This window comes from Periophthalmus magnuspinnatus, chromosome 1 (genome assembly GCF_009829125.3).
Source record: "Periophthalmus magnuspinnatus isolate fPerMag1 chromosome 1, fPerMag1.2.pri, whole genome shotgun sequence".
Taxonomy (NCBI): domain Eukaryota; kingdom Metazoa; phylum Chordata; class Actinopteri; order Gobiiformes; family Gobiidae; genus Periophthalmus; species Periophthalmus magnuspinnatus.
This window is the reverse complement of record NC_047126.1, coordinates 34,534,885-34,548,090: the sequence shown is the minus strand read 5'-3', so window position 1 is coordinate 34,548,090 and position 13,206 is coordinate 34,534,885. Positions and strand designations below refer to the sequence as shown.

The 13,206-nt window shown below is 42.0% G+C and overlaps 1 protein-coding gene across 1 annotated transcript in view; it reads right to left on the bottom strand.

The window, feature by feature from the left end:
• Positions 1–637: 637 nt before the first annotated feature.
• The window catches only part of LOC117392904 (myosin-10-like), a 79,721-nt gene continuing 67,152 nt past the window's right edge, over positions 638–13,206 (bottom strand). The window contains exons 28-44 of the mRNA XM_055224654.1: positions 11,642–11,854; positions 9,858–10,002; positions 8,876–9,082; positions 8,706–8,810; positions 8,076–8,228; positions 7,230–7,478; positions 6,940–7,152; positions 6,651–6,863; positions 6,407–6,568; positions 6,179–6,307; positions 6,000–6,088; positions 5,806–5,929; positions 5,603–5,692; positions 5,412–5,530; positions 5,205–5,313; positions 4,810–4,982; positions 638–4,023 (exon numbers count right to left, since the gene is read on the bottom strand). Of these exons, the coding sequence (XP_055080629.1) occupies positions 3,870–4,023; positions 4,810–4,982; positions 5,205–5,313; positions 5,412–5,530; positions 5,603–5,692; positions 5,806–5,929; positions 6,000–6,088; positions 6,179–6,307; positions 6,407–6,568; positions 6,651–6,863; positions 6,940–7,152; positions 7,230–7,478; positions 8,076–8,228; positions 8,706–8,810; positions 8,876–9,082; positions 9,858–10,002; positions 11,642–11,854 (2,647 nt within the window). The 3' untranslated portion in view covers positions 638–3,869. The remainder of the gene's footprint in view (positions 4,024–4,809; positions 4,983–5,204; positions 5,314–5,411; positions 5,531–5,602; positions 5,693–5,805; positions 5,930–5,999; positions 6,089–6,178; positions 6,308–6,406; positions 6,569–6,650; positions 6,864–6,939; positions 7,153–7,229; positions 7,479–8,075; positions 8,229–8,705; positions 8,811–8,875; positions 9,083–9,857; positions 10,003–11,641; positions 11,855–13,206) is intronic.

Below are 13,206 nucleotides of genomic sequence, written 5' to 3'. Positions count from 1 at the left end.
TTAAAAGTTTGATTGTTTTGGGGGGGGGGGGCTGAAAGATGAAGGAGAGGCATGGGGAGGGAGGGTGCTTAAGGTGAGACGCTGCAGGGGAATAGGAAAAAATCTTAAATTTAGATGTATCATTTTGAAATTTTTCTGTCGTTTACTTATATAAATGAAAAAAAGACATGCATTACAAGTTTTTCAGCATGTCACGTTTTTACACCTTATATGAAAATAAAAAAAAAATTGACCATTATTGGGACATTCAAAGCAAACACAAAAAGAGACAGATTTAAATTTCTTTTTGTTGACGTTAGATCCTAAAAAATACAGAGGGAATTTTGGATCATATTTAGTATATGAGTAAAATAAATCTGACTGAAATTCTGTTTAAAAATTAAAATTTTGCCTCATGTTTTGGAGTTAAACTTGAATAAACTGGACCTGGAATTGGATTTTTTTTTTTTTTTTTATCTGTGTCTGTAATAAAATAAATATTCTAAACTATTCTAATCTTTCAATGCACAGTTTTGCTGTTTCCATGTGAAAGCTTGTAGCTAAGACAAAATGTTTTCCCCTTAAAATCCACTTACGGTAAGTACCTTGAATTACTCCGTTGTAAATCCACTTTAATGACGACACTTAGTTCAACGAGTGAAGCAAATACCATGAATATGCTTTATTTTCTTTTACAAAAAAAACAAGTTGCGTCTAGAAATACAGGTGTACAAGAAAAACTGGAGACGTGTTTGGATTGGGATAAATTAAACTTGTTTATCTACTGTCGGTATTAAAGCTTCAAACCAAATGAAACCAGATCGACATCAGCCAATATAATCTAATGACAGACCTGACTGTGGGCGGGGCCTGGGGGCAAAGGTATATATGAAATGTACATATTTTCAAAAGTGCAACTGCTGAGGAAATAAGGAGCAGAGCAGTTTCCTGTGTAGTTCATTATAACACTATATTATCGTGATTTTGACCTAAACACTCAAATATTCTAAAGTGTCAGTAGCGGGTTTGATATGACTCACACAGAGAAAAATACAAAAACGTGTAGGTACTTGAGTTATTATTATTACTGTTGTTTTATTCATGAGTTTGTTTGGAGGAGATCTCGGCCCACTTTATGTTCTTCTTGAGTGTCTAAGGCATGTCAAAGAAACATAATGTGTTACTTTGCAATGGGGCTTAGATGTCCATCCTTCTCCTTTGTACCAGGAGAGGAGTGGTCAAACATAAAAGTAATGGTTGGGTTTGGGGCAAATTCTGAACAAAAAAATGTAACAAAACAACTTAAAACACTAAGGCTGTGTCTGAATGTCTCCCCCAGCCCCTGATCCCTCACTCCACACAGCTCAGTACACTTGGGTCATAAGACTCAGGTCATGTGAGTCTGGCTCTGGGTAAAAAAGTCTAAAGTCTAAACTCTTATAAAAGTTGATTTGTGTCATAAATACTGATCAAATTGGACTGACTCAAGTCTTTATGGACTAAGAATAATCTTACACGTTTATGTCAAACTGGATCTCATGTAAACTGACTGGATTTTATTTTATAGTTTTTGTCTGAGATGCTAAAATTATCGCTCTGTTAACAACTCAAGCTAAAACGGCTAACACTAGCAACTTTACACAGCAGTGGTTTATTTAAGTGGGTTTTATTCACAATCAGAAGCTCTGGTTTATCTCACTATTGATCCTAGCTGCTTCATTCAGTCATGTTGTGTCCAGTTACAGACCTGTATGACTCTCCTAATGCATCATGGTCTATATTGACCAGTCTACTGACCACTGATGCCCACTACTTTTCAAGGTGCATCGTGGGAAATTATGAATGCGCTACTTTTTCACCAATTGGACATTCAGACACCACTAAAACTGGCGTGGACACTAAATAGAACCCCCTGTATGAGACGGTGTTGATATTCGGACACAGCCTAAAATACAACCTTTGAAAACTAAGTGCTTTTTATCATTGTCCAATTTCATGCCACCGTGCGGCCACAATCTTTCTCCTAAAACAAACTCCAAAGCCTCTATTTAAAGGCGCACTATGGAACTTTTTACTGGTGGAGGGTCTGAAACCTGCTTGTTTCCATGGTGATGTTTATTTGTACTGACTGGAAAGTTCTACACTATGGCATTAATAAACACATCGGTCTGTTTTGTTTTTCAAGGTTGTATTTTTTAGCATTAGGACACCTCTAACCACAGACTGTTTGAAGAAGTGACTGAGTGTGACGTTCAGCTCCAAATGAAGCTCACCAAGGCAAGCAGTTGTAGGGGCCAATTTGGAGCAGAGTTCCATATTTGGAACTCTAGCCATGAGTGTCATAGCAACCAAAGAGCCAATAAGGAGCGAAGCTGTTGAATGTAATATGTTTTCCAACGTAACGTGAATCGGAGCCAGAGTCGATGGAGCTGGACGTGTGCCCATGATCACTTCCTTTGGAACGTAGCAGCTAGCAGGTTAGCTATGTCCATTTATATATAAAGTCTATGCCTTTAATAGAAAAATACAGTTTAATGCCATACTGTGGAAAAGCAAAAAAAAACAACAAAAAAAACTTGGTGACTGTTGTTTCTTAGCATAAATGTAAAAAAAGAAATAAAACACTGGGGCTAAGCAGGAGACATGATGGCTGAGAATAGTGTTTATCAGCTTTTATAAGTGAACAGGGCCAAGCTCTAGTGAGAGTACACAAGGAACAGAGCGTGTGCTGCTGGACTTCTGACCCAGTCTGACCCAGTGTGACCCAGATTGAATCAGACTGACCCAGTCTGACCTAATCTGACGCAGTCTGACACAGTCAGAGTCATTCTCAGCATTTTCATAAACACTAGTGTCAATACAAAAGGGTTAATACAGAGTGAGACTTTCCATTCACATTCAAGACATTCGTTTGCGGCAAATTGAGATGAAGCAACAGAAGATAAAAATCCTCTTTTCACAGTTAAAAAACTTCAGTCCAGACGTTGAGATGTTCGTCACTTTGAGATGTTTGGAAGAGGCCTCAGCAAGCAAGCTCTTTAGAGCAAGCTCCAATCTGGGGTGAGTTTTGAGATGAACGCGGATCAGTTTGGGGCGTGTTTTGAGATGAACAGAGACCAGTTTTGGCCGAGTTTTGAGATGAGACTGGACCAGTTTAGGGTGAGTTTTGGGGTGTGTTTTGAGATGAACGTGGACCAGTTTGGGGTGTGTTTTTAGACGAACATGGACCAGTTTGGGTCGTGTTCTAAAATGAACTCGGATCAGTTCGTGGCGAGTTTTGAGATGGGCATGGACCAGCTTGGGGTGTGTTTTGAGATAAATGCAAATCAGTTTGGAGTGAGTTTTGAAATGAAGGTGGACCAGCTTGGGGTGTGCTTTGAGATGAACAGGGACCAGTCTGGGGCGAGTTTTGAGATGAACACGGATCAGTTTGGGGTGTGTTTTCAAATACATGTGGACCAGTTTGAGGCGTGTTTTGAGATGAACGTGGACCAGGTTGTGACGTGTTTTGAGATGAATGATGCTGGCCTGTCCCGTAAGGAATGGCTTAAACATTCAAATCTCTGTTTTGTTCAGATACATCTCCTGCATGTCCAGTTCGCACAACGCCACAAATGCCACATACTGGAGTTTAATGTAAAAGCACTTGGTACCTATGTATATTTCTCAACAAGCTGAGTGGATAAATCGATACCCGATGGAGGAGGGAGGACATGATGCCAGTACTAAGGCAGTGCCAAGTGTATTTTTGCCCCGCTGCTCGTGGTCCAAGGGGCAGTGGTTTTCGATGCAGTGTCCAGAACATAAACAGCAGAGTCAGAGCTGTGCCGGGGTTTAGTGAAGCAGGTCTGGTCAGGAATGACGGAGAAGGATGTGGCCACACAGGGGCATTACTCATTAGCATTAGTGGGTTGTGTGTCATTGAAGTCACTGGCGCGGCTGTCGGCGTCGTCGTCGGACATGTCCCCAGACGCTCCATCCAGGTTGAGGTTACGGCGGCCTGAGCGGCTCGAGGAGGAGAAGGTGCTGGCCGCACCCCCTCGTCTGGAGCACAAAAGGAGAGAGGTAAGAGTACTTCTGACCAAACTCCAGGCACAAGCTAATGTTTCATATGTGTACAAGGAATGTGAAAATCACTGTTCAAAGCTTACAGCAACCTGCTCTATACTGCCCCCTGTGGTGCAGTTACAGTAAATTCAAGAAGCTGCAGGTTTCATATAATGGATGGACCGGTTTGTGCAGAATAATGTCCCCATTGTGATCTGAAACTTTGTAAGTAAATGTATGAAGGACTCACTAAATGAAATAATAAAAGTTAATAATGCCTTAGCAGAGCAGGATCAGGTACAGCTGACCTCTGGAGGCACTGGAGGAAATGTTTACTACAAAACTACAAATGTACTTTACTACAAAATAAAAGTAGTAAAGTACTGTACTTGAGTATACATGTGAGGTATCTATACTTTACTTAAGCACACTTTACAGTGTATACTTTTTACTTTTACTTCAGTACATTTGAGCGCAGTCTGTACATTCTACTCCGCTTTCTACTCCACAAAATCACCACATTTGAAGCTTTATAAGACTCAAAACCTGAGTGAAATACTTTTACTTTTAACTCTTTAGGTACATTTTTAAATGGGTCCTGGAATACTTTTACTTAAGTAAATTTCCTGTGATATTTTTACTTGAGGGTTTTTTTTCTCCAGTATCTACTTTTACATAAAAACAGAATTAAGTATTTCTTCCACCAGTGTTTTACATGTTCTGTATTGACTTCTGGAGTGTGAAATCAAAGTGATGGACATGATGATGGAGGGCAGTGGTCACCTCAGTCTGTTCTTGAGTGTGTTGACCTCTCGTGTGAGGCCCTCGCTGGCCTCTGTGGCGTCATCAAGTTCTCTCTGGAGTTTCCTCCTCGATGCATTGGCTCGACTTGCCTCCTCCTCGGCTTCCTCCAACTGCCTCTTCAGCTGCTTCATGCGAGCATTGGCCTTCTCCATCTGAAACATACAGTCGTCAGAACATCGCCAGAACATCGTCAGGTGGTCAGGGCAAGGTCAGACGTCAGAACATTGCCTCCGTGTGGACAGGGCGAGGTCAGGTGTCAGAACATCGCCTCTGTGTGCACAAGGCAAGGTCAAACGTCAGAACATCGCCTCTGTGTGGACAGGGCGAGATCATGTGTCAGAATATCGTCACCATGTGGACAGGGTGAGTCTTACCTGCTCTTTGAACTGGTCGGCATGGCGGCGTTCGTCCTCCACCTGCAGCATCACCTCCTTCAGCTTCTTCTCCGTCCGGCGCACCACTTTGTTGGCAGCTGCTCTTTCTCTGCAAAGTGAAGATGGATTGATAAAAGGATCATTGATAAAAATAAATGGGTTAAATCTATAATAATAAAAAGATAATGTGCTTCATCCAAGACGCACTTTGCCTCCTGCTCCAGCTGCTCCTCCATCTGCAGGATCTTCGCCTCTAGAGCTGTGATGGAGGCCTTAAACTTGGCCTTCACAGAGCCCTCCTGCTCTGCCAACTTGGCTTTTAGCTCCTAATGGATGAGAAATAATGCTTAAGCCTTTTCAAGATTAAGTTTGTTTCAGTTTTATTTTATGCTCGGGACCTTGTTGTGGCGCTCCAGTTGCTGTCTGGCGTTTTCTGCTTTTTGTGCAGCACTGCGCTCTGTGGTCAGTTCACTGGTCAGAGTGTCCACCTACATGACACACAGGTCACATGGAGAGAGGGTGTTCAGAGGACAAGACACACAGGTCACACGGAGAGAAGGTGTTCAGAGACACATTAAAGCTGCTGCCGTTTCACACTCACCTGAAGGCTGCTCTTCTTCAGGCGATCATTGACCAGCTCCATGTTGCCCTGTTCTTCTTCCAGCTCCTCCTCCAGTTGAGAGATGCGGGCCTCCAGCCTCCTCTTGTCATCCAGCAGAGATGACCTGAGACAAACACATTGTGAGCTCTGAACATAAACAGAATATCAAATATAAAGTCAAATGAATGACAGACTTTCCAGAGACGCTGTTGGAGATCTCATCAGCCAGCTCGTCCCTCTCCTGCTCAGCATGACGCCGTGCTCGCTCTGATGCTGCAAAGTCCTACACAGGAGAGACAGTAAACGCACCGTCTCAGAGTGTTTGTTTGTGTTTGTTTGTATTTGTTTTTTTACTTTGAGCTGTGAACTTTACCTCCTGCAGCTGCAGGACTTCAGCTTCAAGGCCTTTGAGCTTCTTCTCGTTTTCCTTCGACTGAGTGAAGATCTCGTCTCTGGAGGCTCGGGCCTCTTCCAGCTCGCGTTGGTAATCCTTCATCTGAGCCTAAACAAGAAATCAGTTTAAATACAATTCAGATCAAAGGTTTATTCTCTCAGTTACAAATATTCAAACACACATTATAAAAAGAACATGAAGCAGTACCTGTAACCTTCGCAGCTGTTTGACAGCCTCGTCTCGGCCCTTGTTGGCAGCTTCAATCTGCCCCTCCACATCGCTCAGGTCCATCTCCAGCTTCTTCTTGGTGGCGACAGCCATAGTCTTCTGTTTCCTCTCATCCTCTAGCTCTGCCTCCATCTCTCGCACCTAGTCAAGTTTTAAAAATACTTAAATATAGTTTTAAAAGTGGTTAAATGTAAAGAAATTCCCCCTGTGCCTTCAGTCATACCTGTTTGAGCAGTGTCCTCCTCTTCTCCTCTCCCTGCTCCTCTTTGTTCTGTATCTCTCTGTCGCACTGGGCCTTCATGGCCTGCATGTTCACCTCCAGACGCAGCTTGGCGTCCTCTGTGGCCTGCAGCTCGTCCTCCAGCTCCTCCAGCTGAGTCCTCATCTCCTCCAGCTGCTGCTCCAACGTGCGCTTTGACTTCTCCAGCTCGTGCACCTTAACAGTCAATCACATGATTCTTCTTCTCGATAGTGAGAACATCATCAGGATAAGGCCAGAAAACTAGACTTACATTTTTGCCCACGTCGTCCTTGGAGCTCATCAGATCCTCCATTTCGACACGCAGCTGTTTGTTGGACCTCTCCAGTTCCTCTTTGGCCTCTGTCATGTCCTCCAGAGCTTTGGCCAAAGACAAGAGTTTGGTCTCTTTGTCTCTGGCCTCTGCCTCGGCACGATCACGTTCCTCTGCATAACGAGCGGAGATTGTCTTCTCTTCAGCCAGCAACTAATCAGTGTGAAAGTGTAAACCTTGTTCAGATAACAGCACTAGTAAAGACATTTGTACAGTCTTCAGCTGTGTACCTGGTCAAACTTCTTCTGCTTCTTCTCCAGGTTGGATGCCACCTGTCTCTGTTGCTCCACGCTGATCATGAGGTCCTCCAGCTCCTGCTGAAGTCTGCACTTGGTCTTCTCTAGTTTGTCCATGGCCATGTTCTTCTCCTCCACACACTGCAGGGACAGCTCCAGATCCCTCTGCAGCCTCCTCTTGGCCTCCTCCAGGGCCTCCATCACAGACGTGTCACTGTCCAGCCTCTTCTTGGACTCACACAGCTGAAAAACAGTGTTAAAATGTATAACTGGAGAGCTGTACTTCCTCTTTACATATCTTAGCTTAGTTTTCTTTATTTCAAAATACAGTAAAGACATTAAATATTAAGCACATTCAGTTAAGAAAATACAATTTATCAATAGCAAAATAAAAATTCAAATCTGTCAACTGGACATAAAGGTGCAGGAGTCAGATATAAGGCAGTGTCCAGCAGTAATCTGAGCAGAACTGAAGAAGCCGCTTGGATGAGCAGCCATACGTCTTCACTCTAAAACTTTTTGTCTAGTTGACAGAGTTGATTTTTTCTTTTACTATGGATCAGACCTGGATGACTGAGGGATTACACAGAAAATAGGATACCCCTGAAGAAGTCCTTGGCCCATAGCATTTGTAATAATAACTCAAGGTTCCCACACTTCTCAAAATAATTTTCCAGGACGTTTCAAGGGTTTTAAAGTTATGCAATCACATCATCTACAAACAGATCCCCCCGTTCATAAAGTTTTAAAATAAAAAAATTTAGTGTAAGCTTAAGTGACCCTGAAGTCCACAGTTATTGCAAATCAGGGGTGGCGCTATTGTGACAGGCCTAGTTGTACCTGAGCTTGCACTGCCTGCAGTTGTTTCTCTGCATTCCGTCTTGACTCCTCCTCTTCTTCTTGCTGCTCCAGCAGGCTGTTCTTGTCCTCCTCCAGCTGACGGATGCGGCTGCTCAGGTTCAACTTCTGACGGGTTTCCTCTTTGAGTAACTCCTGAACAGTTACAACCACAGAACAAAATAGCACTTGAGAAAATATAACATTGGACATGAGTTATAATGCTATGGTTAATGTTTGAGTGAAATTATGTTAGCAACAGCATGGTAGCATCAACATGGTAGCATCAACATGTTAGCGTCAACATGTTACCAACATAAAGCTACATATAATTTTTGACAGTAAAATTATGCTAGCACTAACATGTGAGTGCCAACATTCTAGCGTCAACATATTAGCGCCAATATGCTAGCTTTGAAAATACCAGATTTTGTTCATTATTTCATATTTTCCTTCAATTTAAATCATAAATCAGACGTTATTAGTCCTTTTCCCAAATGCTTTTTTCCTCTTACTCGAGTTATTTCTTGGACCCCTACTTTGTACTTCTACTTGACTAATATTATTTTGAATTAACATATCTGAAGGAGCGGTGCGACAAACACAAATGTTCAGATCATTTCATAAATCCACCTGTGTGTCTTGTAACTGGCTCTCCAGACTCTCCACATCCTTAGTCAGCTTGATGCCCTTCTTCTCTGCTTCTTCTAACAAGGAAGACACGTTGTCCAACTCCATCTATGGACAACACCCTGAGTCAGCGTTCGAGAGTTTGAATGAGATTCCACAGTGTAAGCCAGTACCTGTAGTTTGTGTGATCGTTCGGACAGCTCTCCTTTGGCCATCTCAGCCTCAGTGGCGCGGCTCATGAACTCCTGAACCTGTGTCTCAAGTCTCTTCCTGCGATGTTCTGACTCGGTTTTGGCCTGAGCCAGACTCCTCACCTCTGACGACAGCTCTTTGTTCTCGCTCTCCAGGCTCTGTTTGTTTTTCTCCAGGTTGGCTTTGAACTGTAATGCATACACAGCATTTGTATGAAGTATTTTCTGCTAATATTTGAGCTACACGATATTGGAAAATAGAACTGTGATATCAAAATTACAGAAAATCTTTTAATAAAGGCGACTGTTTTTAAAAACTAAACTTAACAAAGACAAAACAAGACAAATTAAGGACTTAATATCGATTATTGAGTTAGTGAATACTTTTGCGTAGGGCTCTGCTTCTCTGTGTGTTTCTCCGTTTGTGTTTGTGTCTCTCTGTGTGTGCCTCTCTCTATGCTTCTGTGTGTATCTGCCTGTGTGTGTGTCTGTGTGCTTCTGTATATGTCTCTGTATGTGTCTCTGTGTGTGCCCCTGTTTCTGTGTATCTCTGTGTGCCTCTGTGTATCTCTGTGTGCCTCTGTGTGTGTGTCTGTGTGTCTCTGTCTCTCAGTGTGTGTCTCTGCCTGTGTGTGCCACACTTGTAGGGTTAATACTATTATAAAGTAGTCAATTTAAACTAATATCTTACGTTAACTTTATTTCAAACAAATTTCTGTTATGTTTATTTTGTGAATAACCTTTGGGCCCCCCCTGCTTTACGTCTGAGGCCCCCAAGACACCGCAGACCCCACTTTGGGAATCAGAGCCGTAAGTCCACCCGTCTATGTTTTCAATATATGGAAGAATTGCAAGCCGAGAAAGATCATTATGGAGGAAAAAAATCATGCCTCTTTTCCCTCATTTGGCTCGGCTCTACTTCAGCGATACATTGTGCAGTAAACTGGTGAAAATGCGGACTCACCCTCTTGGCCTGTTCCAGCTGCTCTGACAGTTCCTCCAGAGCCACGCCGTGTCTCTGCCTCATGTCCAGGATCTGAGCCTCATGATTCTTTGTCTCTTCTTCAATGGCCTTCTTCAGTTCGGCCACCTCCTGCTCACGCTTCGTCCTGTAGATGTAGAAAGATATGCGAACGGTCAGAAATCTGGACACGCCCTCTCTTTCAATTTTTTTTTTTTTTCAATTTTACTACCATGTACATTTTAGGTACACAAAGAAGACAAACAAAATCCTCAAAGTAGCCACGCTTTAATACATATTTTCAAATAAACTTTTATTCTTTACTTCATAATTCCATATATCTTACTTCATTTGGTGTGTTCAGTGTGTGTATAAAATGCAGAAAGTAGTAAAAATAAAGAAAAAAAAAACATTGAGTGAGAGGGTGTGTCCAAACCTTTGATTGTTGATTGTTCGTGTATATACAAAAACACAAGGTTAGTCTGTATTCTTGTATGTGAAGAGTTCCCATGAGCAATACTGAGGAGGAGTGGCTTTACTGAAAGATTGTGTCAAAACAAAACATGGATGGATGGGAATAAGACAAATGGGTTATTACTAAACACTGTTAATCTGAGGTGACTCTGGGTTAAATCATAAACCATTTAAAGAAGTGAACCAAGTGAGCGTGACGTCACCCACAGCGGTCGACTCCAGTCAGATGAAGCTCATCGAGGCTAGCAGTTATAGGGGCCAATTTGGAGCCCAGCTCCATATTTGGGTTTTGGACCACAAGTATCATGGCAACCAAAGAGCCAATCCGGAGCAAAGCTGTTGAAGGTAACGCCCTTCAGCCCGCACTGCTGTCAGTCAAACCTGTTGCTAACGCTAGATGGGGCGACCTCGATGAAAGAAGGCACCTGATTTGTCTGATATTAATGTTCATATTCTGATTTACACACACAATAGTGAAATAAAAACCTAAGGATCATGTAGAGAGGGTTAATACGAACATTTTAAAAATGATGAGTCTGACAGCAGCAGTTACAGAGAGAAGTGACACAGTTTTCAATGTAAATTGAATTGGAGCCAGAGTTGATGGAGCCAGAAGTGCATCCATGATCGCTCTCTATTTGGAATGCGGTGACTAGCAAGTTAGCTATGTCCATTTATATATACAGTCTATGGGTTAGAGTTAAACTGAATGATATGAGCAGATGCCTTTCACAGTTACAACAGATAAATGGCTGTGATGTGTGGCAGGAAGTAACTGAATACATGCACTAAGAATATGTCCTCTGAAAAATTATTTTAAAATGTGGTATCGTCAGAGATGGAAGAATACTTTTAAAATGTGTTTAGTTACAGAATACTGAATACTGCAGTAAAATGTATTATGTAAAGTGTTCTGTTATATGGTCCAATAGAAGTACTGTGTTCTGAATACTTTTACATAGACTTGTATTTTAAGTATAGAGTAAAGATGCAACACAGGATTAAAAACAGCTTTTTATGTTTGTTTCACTGTTCTGTGTTTCATGTCACAAATTATGGAAGTTAAAATTACTCATTGACTCACCACAACTCACTGAGTTTATGCAATTTGAACCCAAAATTATGTGATCAAATACCACTATGTACTCGTTTGATTTTAGAAAAGTAAATGTAATCTGAATACCACCAAATGAAAGAGTAACTGTACCATATATATATACTCAAAATTAGTATTCTGAGTAGTATTCTCGGTACATGTATTGAGTTACTTTCCAGCACTGTTTAAGGTGACCAGCCTGTGGTTGACCTCTGACCTGAGCTCTTGCTGTGTGGCTGTAGTGTCTAGTGTGTCCTCCAGCTCGGTCTTCAGAGCCTCCAGTTCCTCGCTCAGGTCTCTCTTCAGTTTCTCGGCTTTGCTTCGACACAGTTTCTCAGACTCGAGATCCTCCTGCACCTCGGCCAGCTGGGCCTGAAGCTCACGCACCTGCTTCAGAGCGTTGTTCTTCTGCAGAGTTTCCTCATCGCTCCTGTATCAACACAAGACCCCAACACATAGGACAATGAAATGACAGACCACACTCTGTTTCATGAGTTCTGTTCAAATACAGAACAATACAAACAAAAACAGACAACCCAAACATCTGCACAGGTCCATTTAAAAGATAAAAACAGGAGCAGATGTGATTATAAATGTTTATCTCCACATTATTAAAGTGCTGCAGTGGCTTTGTCCAGTTTGACATGTCCTTCAGATGGATTACATTTTGGGGAAGTAAAATAACCAAAAGCTTTTTCTTCCATTTCACTTCTAGAGCGGCCAGGTTTTAGACGGACACAATCATGAGATCCTGGATTAAAAGTTCTTCTCTGCCTCTTCTCTTCCTCCTCTCCTCCCCCTCTCTCCTTCTCCCTACTCTCTGTCTACTCCTCTTCCTTCCTCTCCTCTTTCTCTCTCCTCCTCTCCCTCACTCTTGCCTCCTCTCCCTTCCTAGTCCCTCCTTCTCTCCACTGTTCAGTTTTTGTGATGGAGACAATCATGAGATCTTGGATTAAAACTTCTTCTCCACCTCTTCTCTTCTTCCTTTCTCCTCCTCTCCTCTTTCTCTCTTCTCCCCTCCTTTCTTCTTTTCTCTATCCCTCTCTCCTTTTTCATTGAGTGAACAGTGATGGGTTTAAACTCATTTCCTGCTATGAAAGTAAGCGCTGAGTGAAAGAGTCTAAAGGTTAAAAGCAGAGGCTGGAGTCTGTGTGTTTATTATATTTACATAAAACAGTACAGACACAGATACTTGAACAGTTTCTTGTCTGTAATTCAACGAGATAATGATCTGATACAGATGGTAACTATTTGGGAGGAAATAACATCTATGCAAACATACAGCTGTGATCCCGTACCACTGTCTCCATTATGAAAAATCTGCAGATGCAATCATTCATCTTTTATTGTCTCTAAATGTCTCTTTTGAATTAAATGTCTATGGGTTGTGTTAACGATTCCCTCGTGGCCAGTACTGTTGCAAATGGTGGTACTTTCCTGCTTAAATATTGGCTCAACTTAAAATGTAAAAAAATAAATAAATAAAAAAGCACACTAGAGGGCAGTGTGGTGAACATTTTAAAATATGTGGGACAATATAGAAACAATACAATAGTCTTGTGTATGAGATAAGACTGTGTCAAGTTTTCTGTGGATCTGACCGCTCTACCAATAACGTTTTATCTCGAGACTGACCAACTGAGCCATTTGCAGCACAAATAAATACACGCCAGGCTCCAATCATGTCCTAACAACATTCACCTACAGTAATGGCAGCTCATGCAGTGGCTCTCAGATCACGTTCTAACTACATAGTAGCGGCGGTTTGTTCATTGACTCTCA